The sequence below is a fragment of the Nematolebias whitei genome, chromosome 22 (assembly GCF_014905685.2).
Source record: "Nematolebias whitei isolate Nwh7 chromosome 22, NemWhi1, whole genome shotgun sequence".
Classification (NCBI taxonomy): domain Eukaryota; kingdom Metazoa; phylum Chordata; class Actinopteri; order Cyprinodontiformes; family Rivulidae; genus Nematolebias; species Nematolebias whitei.
The window spans coordinates 208,129-219,158 of record NC_056519.1 but is presented as its reverse complement, the minus strand read 5'-3'; the positions used below and the strand labels follow the sequence as shown (position 1 = coordinate 219,158).

Below are 11,030 nucleotides of genomic sequence, written 5' to 3'. Positions count from 1 at the left end.
AAAAAGATTAAGGGGTGGAATTAGGATAAGTTACAGCTCATGAGGTACTCCATCAGAGCATCTCTAACACCTCGGCCCTGCTCTCCATCTTGTGGGACAGCGACCAGGACGGGCTGTGCGGCTGGTTCTGCTTCAAGTTCATCGAGGTCATCCATTTTGGTTGTGTGTTGTTTTCCAGCTCTTCTTCTAATACATGTTAGTGGTGCTTAGAAAAGAGCTTAATGTAGCACTATCACCACCAGCTGGTAAGGTGCGTTGATATTAATAATCCGCCCACTAGAGGTGAACAATCCGCCCACTAAACGGGAACTATAGGCAAAGTGGAGACACAAAAATAGAGGTCCCACTAGAACCGGACACAACAGGCTACAACAAGAACCAGACCTGTGGATACCAGGCTTTAGTCTGCCTCTAAAAAGTCCACATCCAGTCCACTTATTATTCTAAATTAGAAGCACCTGTTTGAGGTCGTTAGCTGCATAGACACCTGTCCACCCCACACAATCAGTAAGACTCCAACTACTAACATGGCTAAGACCAAAGAGAATCAGAATCAGAATAAACTTTATATCATTGCACCGAGATACAAGAACATGTACGTACAGTCATCCGAAAGATGGGCGGAGTGCACGAAGCTGCAACTATAAAAAGCACGGCCTTCATTATTCTTATTCAGAATGATATTTTGCTTTGATGAGAAAAGGGAAGAAAACATGAGGAGAGACGGTTTAGAAAAAGATCTCTCACGCCGTGTCCTAGACGGCACGATTTGAGGCATTAAAAAAAAAAAAACTATCACAGCAAAGCAACATAAATAGTCGTTATACATGCACATATAGGCCGGTGAAGACATTGAATTTTTAAGGGAAGGTCGTAGCATAGTCCAGAGCACCCCCCCCCCCCCCCCCAGCCATTGTCCAGATAAGAGATGTCGTTTATCACCAGCTCGGTTGAGGTTCTGTCACATGCCCACAGCCTTGGGGAAGGGAGGGGTGAGGAGACAGACTAAGCATCTTTGTTATTTTCTAAACATGCCAGGAGGAGTTGAGATAAGTCCGCCATCAAGGCCACAGTTTGGGTCAGGCAGAACTCGTGAATTGTTGTTTCTGCCTTTTTAAAGTCTTGCTGGTATATATTCTTCTCATGGAAACTCCAAAACAGCCAAATTGATCCTTTACACTAAAAGTCGATCTCACAGCTTCTCCAAGATTATTTCCCTTTCATGTGTGCTGCTAGAGAGTCCACAGTCCTGATAACAGCTGCTCCAGCTCCCTGCTGCAGCTCCACAAATTCATTCTGAGCGCTGTCGAGCTTCGACACATCCAAACAAATATGTAGACAATCCAGAGAGACATGTCTGGCTTCACCGGAGGACAGAAAGAAGAAAAAAAAAAAGAGCTGTCCAAAAACACCAGACAAAATTGTAGACCTCCACAAGGCTGGAAAGGGCTAAGGGGCAATTGCCAAGCAGCTTGGTGAAAAAAGAGCAACTGTTGGAGCAATTATTAGAAAATGGAAGAAGCTAAACATGACTGTCAATCTCCCTCGGACTGGAGTTCCATGCAAGATCTCACCTCGTGGCGTATCGAATGATCCTAAGAAAAGTGAGGAATCAGCCCAGAACTACACGGGAGGAGCTGGTCAATGACCTGAAGATAGCTGGCACCACTGTTTCCAAGGTTACTGTGGGTAATACACTAAGACGTCATAGTTTAAAATCATGCATGGGCCGGAAGGTTCCCCTGCTTAAATCAGCACACGTCCAGGCCCGTCTTAAGTTTGACCATGACCATTTGGATGATCCAGAGGAGTCATGGGAGAAAGTTATGTGGTCAGATGAGACCAAAATAGAACTTCTTGGTCTTAATTCCACTCGCCGTGTTTGGAGGACGAAGAATGATGAGTACCATCTAGGAATGCGCGATATAAACGGTATACAGTAGAAACGATAGAAATTTAGCCTACGATAGAGATCTGTCTTCTACCAGCTAACCGCAGTAACGCTGTCTGATGTAAAATCAGAGTTGTCAGTTTAATCATTACTTTTTTTTGTTGAAAACTGCGTAAGTGGTGCTCAAGTGTAAAGACAGCCCTGTCAGATTTAATCATTACTTTTTTTTAGTTAAAAACTGTGCGCAAGTGGCGTTAGTCTTTTCTTCGAGAGCTAAGTAGCGAAGCTACAAGCTAACTACAGTCGGCTTGCCAGTGTGTTGCTGTATTCTGACGCATGCGCAAAACGATGTGTTCCGTCAAAAGTTTTTTTTTTCCTGTCGAAAGTTAAAGTAAGCGTTGGTCATCTTTAGAGAAACCTGCTCTCTGATCTGTGAACAGAACGCTGTGTTGTGTGATTTTACTGCGAGACCCTCTGGTCAAAGCCACAGACTCATTTTGTGTCAGCTCCATTAAAGCAGCAGGAGGCGCCCACTAGAGGTTTGGAGGGTGAAGTGTTTTCAGTTGCTGCTCTGTTGCTGTTCATTTCTTAAGTAAGACTGGAAACTGTTAAAAGTTAACATTTTCTTTTGTTTAAAACATATGGCTAAAACTACATTTGATATCTTTTGCACTACAAGAAAGAAGCCTAATACTTGATTTGTTTATTATTTAAAAACTCTGGACCTAGTAGTGGAATTTTCTTAATTCAAAATATAATGGCAAAAGGACACCCTGTGCTTTTTTTAGCAAGTTTTATACCAAAAACATATCGCGATATATATCGTTATCGCCACCCTTCACAATACATATTGTGATATGAATTTTATGCCATATCGCACATTCTTAGTACCATCCCAAAAACACCATCCCTACTGTGAAGCATGGGGGTGGAAGCATCATGATTTGGGGTGTTTTTCTGTACATGGGACAGGACGACTGCACTGTATTAAGGAGAGGATGACCGGGGCCATGTATTGAGAGCTTTTGGGGAACAACCTCCTTCCCTCAGTTAGAGCATTCAAACTTTATTTAAAAGGACTTTTAATATTTAACTTTTAGTATTTTAGTATTTAGCTTTTTTTTTTAAATCTCTTTTACCTTCTTTTATTCTGGCTGTGTTTTTAATTTACACTGATTTATTGTGTCCTGTTTTTATTTGTTTCATCTTGTAAAGCATCTTGGTCAATGCAAGGCATTGTTGGAAGGTCCTATAGAAATAAAGTTTTTTATTATTATTATTATTATTATTATTATTATTATTATTTTAATTTTAGGATCTTATGTGTGGCCAGATAGCATTTCAAAAAATTCATCCTATTTCAAAGATCATTTTTAATTTCAATACAATTTGTTGTTTCTTACAAATAAGAACTTGTTTTATGGTTCTTTATTTAAACATTTTATTTATCAATAAAATCCTGCCAATCAACAAACCATTCCCATGTAAAGTAACTCCATTAATCTGTCTACTCTCTGCCGATCAGAATGGTCCAAGTGCTCGTTCATGCCACAAGATGTGCATCGACTCACAGCGGCGTCAGATCTACACTCTGGGCCGATACCTGGACTCCAGCGTCAGGAACAGCAAGTCTTTGAAGAGTGACTTTTACCGTTATGACATTGACGCCAACACCTGGACCCTTCTGAGCGAAGACACGTCAGCTGATGGGGGGCCGAAGCTGGTGTTTGACCATCAGGTAGGTAGGGCTGGGTACCTTTCTAAAAATAAAAAAATCGGTATCAGTACCGGTGTCAGTACCTTCACTTCGGTGTCGGTTCCTGGATGGTTCTTTTTTTGGTACCAATTTTGTAATTACTATTAATTCTAACAAGAATAAAATTGTTACACATTACAGTACAAATTGTGAGTTTTATTTCTTAACTTTGGTATTTCTATTCCAAGCAGTTTTCTTACATAAAAATAAACAAATAATTTTCAGATCAAAAGAACAGTTGCAAACAACAAGTGACACGTCAGTGTCTAATGCTCACTGCTACACACTTTGGACCTTTTCACTTAACAGTTTTTCTTCAGAAACATCAACATGTCTGCTTTCTCTGGACACAAACAAGCCCGCTCCTGGCTGATGGTGTCTTCAGCAGCAGAACATGTTCACTCTGAGGCTGTAGATGATGCTTGTTGCACACACAGATACCTGGTTGCCAGTTTGACAGCACTGACATAGTGTCCCTCACATTCCACCAGCAGGTCACTGGATTCACTGAGGTTAGGGATGATGCAGACTTCTGCACCTCTGTGTCTCTTCCTGAATTTTCTCTGTAGTTCGCTGGGGTTTAGGGTGTCAAGTAAAGTCACAATTAATGAAATCGTCCTCTGTCCACAAGAGACAATACCATATATTAAAACTATATTTTATTAGAATAAACTGTATGTTGAAATTATGATAGATTAAAACTTTATTTTGTGATCCTGTTTTCCCGCTGTGAGTCTGAGGATGACAAACGAGCATGACTTCACGAGGCCTTGCACGCAGCGATATTAACAAATGGCTTTCTTAGCCTCTCTCGGCCTCAAGCCCAAGGCATATTTAGCATGACAGCGTGAGGTCTTACAAAGCGAATGTATGAACAAGAGGTCTCTTATGATCCATGTTAAGACCCTCATAGTGAACGCTACTCTTTTGTGAATAAAAAAATGTTAAAACTTACGTGCTGAAAAAGAGTAATTAACATGTAATTTGGGAAAGGTGGGATTGTTACTAATAATTACTATAAAAGAAAAATGTGTTGTATGAAACTCAAGTGTAATGTAACTCATGTATCTGATGAAGAACGTTTTAGAGACAGGATGGGAATGAACACACCTTAAAAGGACATGGTTTTAAAGAACAGAATGTCCCCTTTGGTTCCAAGAAACAAACACTGTCCTGAATGCTAGGAAAGCTTATCGGTTAAGTAGAGGAACCAATCACAGGTCGTCACGCCAGACATCAGTGTTGAAAATTAATACGTTGGGACTCGTTAAAACTGGTTTCGGCCAGTCGGCAGTTTATATAAATCGTAACGTGGCTACATAGCGTGGCCGAAATTAACCGGGGAGTTGACGTGACAGGACAATATTGATTTTGCCCCTAGGAGCCACTGAGAGGGATTTGCACAGCTCAAAAAAGGAACTTCTTTTTGTCAAGATAGGAATACTTCTTTTTACTTCAGCCTCGGCTGATGCCAGACCAGACACTTCGGAATTAGGACTGCTCTTGGGGCCGAGGGTGATTTCCTCCAGGGCTCTAGAGGAGAAACTTCACTTACCATTACCCTAAGAGGTCTTTAGACAAATGGTGAGCGACCCCTAATATATTGTTCTGAGAGAAATTTTATACAAAATAACAGCGATTATTTTATCACTAAATGAAGAGATTCGATTGAGAGTACTGTCCTGGCGTTCTTGAAAAGTCATCATACAAACTGTGTGTTATTAAGATTGATTGTAACAGCTTAGTTTTAAGTCTTGTTGGCTTATTGAAGAATCTTAGGGGTTTTGGGTGTCTTAGTACGCTTTAGGTCTCCAAATGCGTAGCAATCCCCACCAGATGCAACTCGGCTCATCGGAGCTAGGAGATAACTATTTTAGTGGACTTTCAACCCTTGGGATATCAAATCGGTCAGCAGGATTTTCCCTTAAGCCATGTATGAACTCCTTATTACTGATTTTACTGAATAATTATACGTAATCATTTTGGATTGTGCTGATAACGCTGTTCCCTTGCAAATCATTAATTAAAGCAAAGCATAAAATGTAAAACTCTGGACTATCATTTCATCACTTTGTGCTCATGGATTTGAGAAGCTTGGTTCAATTCTAACAAGAATGGGAGGTTATTAAAGGTTTCTTAGCTTTGTCTATAAACAACATCCTAGAATCTTATTCCTAGATTCTAAAAATTACCAGATCAGTAAGAATAACCATTCTACAACCGAAGGTGGGCAGCCATAATGCAAGTTTCCCCGTAGGCGACGATCCAACCCCAGCTGCTAGGTTGGGCAAGTCATGGGGGGGAAATAAGGGTGTGACTTGCAAATGAAGGTCGTTAACAAATCTGGGTGAGTCACCTTCAACACAGACTTAAGTAGAACTAACCTAAGGTCACTCTGGGTAATACTAAAGTGCTAGATTGAGTTTGTGATACCCCTTAGAGGAGAGGCTGTAGTGGGGATTTAGCCATAACTCAAGTGGTAACTTCACTGGGTAGAAAGACACAGGTCATCCGAGAAACAGTCCTTCCAGCGTGTCCTGGGTCTTCCTCTGGGTCTCCTCCTGGTGGGATGTGTCCGGAACACCTCACCAGGGAGGCGTCCAGGAGGCATCCTAACCAGATGTTCAATCCACCTCAACTGGCTCCTCTCGATGTGGAGAAGCAGCGGCTCTTCGCTGAGTCCCACTCGGATGACCAAGCTTCTACCCTATCTAAGACCCCAAGATACTTGAACTCCTCCACTTGGGGCAGGACCTCCTCCCTGACCCGGAGAGGGCACTCTACCCTTTTCTGGCTCAAGACCATGGCCTCGGATTTGGACGAACTGATCCTCATCCCGGCCGCGTCGCACTCTGCTGCGAACTGCTCCAGCGAAAGCTGTAGATCACGATCTGATGAAGCCAATAGGACCACATCATCTGCAAAGAGCAGAGACGCAATCCTAAGACCACCAAAACGGATCCCCTCAACACCTTGGCTGTGCCTATAAATTCTGTCCATAAAAGTTATGAACAGAATCGGTGACAAAGGGCAACCTTGGCCGAGTCCAACTCTCACCGGGAACAAGCCCGACTTACTGCCGGCAATGCGGACCAGGCTCTGACACTGGTCATACAGGGACCTAACAGCCCGTATCAAAGGGCCTGGTACCCCATACTCCCAGAGTACCCCCCGCAGAGTTCCCTGAGGGACGCGGTCGAATGCCTTCTCCAAGTCCACAAAGCACATGTAGACCAGTTGGGCAAACTCCCACACGCCCTCCAGGACCCTGCTGAGAGTGTTGAGCTGGTCCAGTGTTCCACGACCAGGACGAAAACCGCACTGCTCCTCCTGAATCCAAGGTTTTCTTTATTTCACTTATCATATTTAATAATAATTTTAGCGGCCTCACCAGGCAGAGATTACAAGATTTTATGTATCTTACCTGCTCTTTTGATGTGTGTGACAAGGGTCTTTGTGTCCAAAGCTGTTTAACAGCTTGCTTCCAGAGCTAACAGCTTCCTGTGTTGAGTAGAAAAATAAAATAAAATTAAATTAAATTAAAGACAAACAAAAAGCTTAGTGCTACTTCTTGTGTCATGCTTTCTAAAACAGTTATTGAATCAAGGATTTACTTATGCTGGGAAACAGATGTTTTAAAACTTGTTAAAATACACCAAAATGCAGGAAATAGCTACTTTATAATACTTTAGTATATACTTTATTCAAAAAGTTGTGGGGGAGGACCCACAGACCTCGCACCAATATGTAGAGGAAAGGATCCTCAGATTGTTGAATTTTTATTAATAATTTTATTCTGAAGGGGCACCACTTGCTTTCCGGTTCTGAAGCAAGAAATTATTAAATCAGACTCGAGTTTTAAATTTTTAGTGAGTTCTTTTTGTATTTAATTCAAATGTCATATATAATAAAAACGCTTTGAGTCAAAGTACAATTTTGTGAGGTTTATTATCGATTTTGGTGAATATAAGTGGTCAAAATCAAATCATGAGTACAGCTGAAGAAATGAATGATGGCTTTAATTTGACAACACAAGATGAGGTTAGATAATTATCTTCTAACTTTAATATGGTGAATTATGAGGTTTAAAAGCAGAGTAAATTATCATCTATAAAATTAGCTAAATGAAGTGTTTTGGCTAGATGTGATTTGTAAATTTAGGATAACTTGATTCTAATTAGTAATGATGAATTTTGTTAGACTGGACAACTTCTTATCTTGGGCATCAGACACCAGCAGAGAAAGAAGAGCAGCTTTTCCTACCGATTGGAGAGTGTAATTCAACCGCCACGGGTTACCAGGACTCTGTTGAGATGAGTTAAAGCGTCAAAGGTGGGATTTCCCTCAACACTGGACATCAGCTGAAATATAGAGTCGACAGTTAGGCTCCCGATGGGGTCAGTTGATGAGCTCCCGGAGGGCTGCGTTTTCTCCTTCTGGTGATGAGGATCTTCTGGCATAAGTTTCCAATTGTTTGACCTTTCTTCTTCAAAGCTTCTTCCAGACTGCTCTAAGCCAAACGTCAGAATAAATTTCTTTGACTTTGAGGGCGTTACAATATTGATGGTCGAGCCAATCACAACAAAAGGGTGGACCTTTGTTTCAAGTTACTGTTTGAACTTTAATAATCTTAATAAAAAAATAAATGGCTAATTTACTCTGCTTTGGTAAATTCTCAATATAACAGGATAATCAAAACTTCTAATCAGTTTTTATTCATCCATAAACACTTTCATTAGAACATATGCAAACACAGTTGAAACCTCTGAATACCTGTTTTACATCAGAACATTCACTTGTGTTAAGGAGAACTCAGAAATGATTTCTACCATGGGATGGCAAAAAGAGTCCTTGAGAACAATGGGGTCTTTCTCACACTAAGACTGTAGGATGAATCCTCCCTTTAGGAAGAGCTAAGCATACGCTTTAGATGTTATATTTCAAAGGTCAGATGGAAAGGTTCTCATACAAAGGGCCTTTTAGCTTTGCTGAAATCATACCAGGTGGGCAATTAATTACAATAACCGATTTTTGTTATTCATTGTTTTTTTTTTTGTAACATGGTTCCTTACTGTCCAGCTTTGGGAATGAGAGTCAGTCTTACTTTCAAAGTATCAAAAAAATAAAGTTGATTGTAGAAAAACCTTGATGTGTCCCTACAAATATGTCCCCCCAACTATAATTCTGATGCCAATACCCACTGTGGTGTTCAAGCCAAGAGCCATTGTCAACACTGGGGGGCTAAGGCCCCTAAAAAGAGCTTCTAGAATCACCCCTGGTGTGAAGAAATGAACTGAGAAAAATCAACTCTTAGCCTAAAATTTAACACAACATAATTGTACACATCATATCTTACATCTAAAACTAAAACAATTATTATAATATATATGTAACCAGTCTTTCATATAAAATATGGGATATTTTTTACTGGAGAATGCTTTCACTAACGAGTTTGTTGTTGTACTGGCTTGACTTGCTGTCGACAGTAACTATTTACACAATAAAGTGATGGTTATTCCCCTTTTTTCTCGATTTCAGTATCCAGCAGGACGTCACAATATAAAAATAAGGATATTTTTACCGGAGAATGCGTGCACTTTAACCAGGAAGAGTTCGTTATTTTTTTTTACATTACAAACAGCGACAGATAATGAAGATTTTAACCTAAAAACCCACATAAAAAAGCAGCGCATAATTTTTAAATTAAAAGGGACAAGGTGGAGAAAAATGCGCTGTTTGAGTCGGTTAATTTACTGACTGTAAACAAAGTCCGACTCCCCGCTGCTCCTCACAACTAAACATTTAAAGCAGCACTGCACCAACACAACTCTCATGAAGTTCAGGGTTATTTGACACTTTCCTGCCCGTTCTGTGAGTTTAATAGACAGACGGTTACTTCTTACCTTGTGTTGCAAACTATTTTCAGCTACTCTGTTTCTTTGCTGGATACTTAGCTGCTTGGTGAAAGCTACAGCTGGAACAGTTTCAACTGATGAAATGATATATTTGTTGGGTGGCCATAGCACTTCCTACTAATAATTCTTATAGCTCTTTTTGTAAAAATAAAAATAGGATTAGCAATTGTTTTGCATGCTTCTCCTCAAACTTCAATACAATAGATTAAATACCGAACAATCATTACCTTATACAATATATACAAAGCTTTGTCATTCAAAAACTATTTTACTTTATATAGTAATTCAATTGAATTTGCTATTTTTATTCTTAAGTAATTTACATGACATTTCCATGTCAGCTTCTCATCGATAACTTCACCCAACAATATTATCTCATTAACTCTATGAATTTCAATACTGTCTATTTTAAGTGGGACTTCAATAATTTTCTTTCTATTACTAAATATTATGTTGTTTTATCCAAATTTAATGATAACTTACCAAGTTGGAACCAGGTTTGTATTTTTATGAATTCTGTCTGTATCATCTCGAACATCCATTCAATATCTTCACCCGAACAAAAATATGTGGCATCATCTGCAAATAAAATGCACTTCAAAAGCCCCGACACATCAACCAGATCATTAACATACAAAATAAACAACTTTGGTCTCAACACAGAGCCCTGAGGAACTCCACATCCATTAACACAAAATTCTGATCTTGCATCGCTTACCTCTACAAACTGTCTGTAGCACTGTAGCACTGTAGTGCTAATCCTCTAATGCCATATTTATTTAGTTTTTCAAGGAGAATGGTGTGGTCAGTAGTGTTGAAGTCCTTTTTTAAATCAACAAAGACACTAACAAAGTTTTGTCAGTCCTGACAAACTTTGCTGTACTTGAACTTAAACTTGAACTTGGACTTGTCAGGATTTGTGGTCAGGAGCGAACCCAGAGTGCAGAACAGGGACTCAACTCGGCAGAAATACAAAAATAGGATTTTAATGATAAATGAAAGTACAAAATAAACAAGCTGACGGGGCAGCAAAACTTACATGAACATAGGAAGGAGGCACGGGGAACTCAGGAGACACGGGAGACACGGGGAACTCGAGGAACCAGGAAGACTCAGGGAAAGACTCAGGAGACCCAACAAAGACGACCTGACGAAGAACAAGACCGAACAGGCGGCTTATATGCATAGACAAGACGAGACATAATTGCAGACAGCTGGGACGAGACACGGGTGGTAACAATGGAAACTAATGAGGGAGCACGAGGGAAACGGACACAAACTGGGCCACAGAAAAGTACCATCCTTACAGTACCCCCCCAAGGACGCCTCCAGGCGTCCCCAAAAAAAACCCCTCCCGAAGGACTAGGGCGGGTGGAGAGTGGCACTGCTAGGGTGGAGGGCCCGAGGAAAACACGAGGACCAGAGAAAAGACACGAGGGACCAGAGAGAAAAGACACGAGGGACCAGA

The 11,030-nt window shown here is 40.6% G+C and overlaps 1 protein-coding gene across 1 annotated transcript in view; it reads left to right on the top strand.

Moving 5' to 3' along the window:
* mkln1 (muskelin 1, intracellular mediator containing kelch motifs) overlaps positions 1-11,030 on the top strand; it is a gene marked incomplete in the record, with an annotated part of 120,689 nt that overhangs the window by 38,458 nt on the left and 71,201 nt on the right. The window contains 1 exon segment of the mRNA XM_037695953.1: positions 3,417-3,629. Coding sequence (XP_037551881.1) covers positions 3,417-3,629 — 213 coding nt within the window.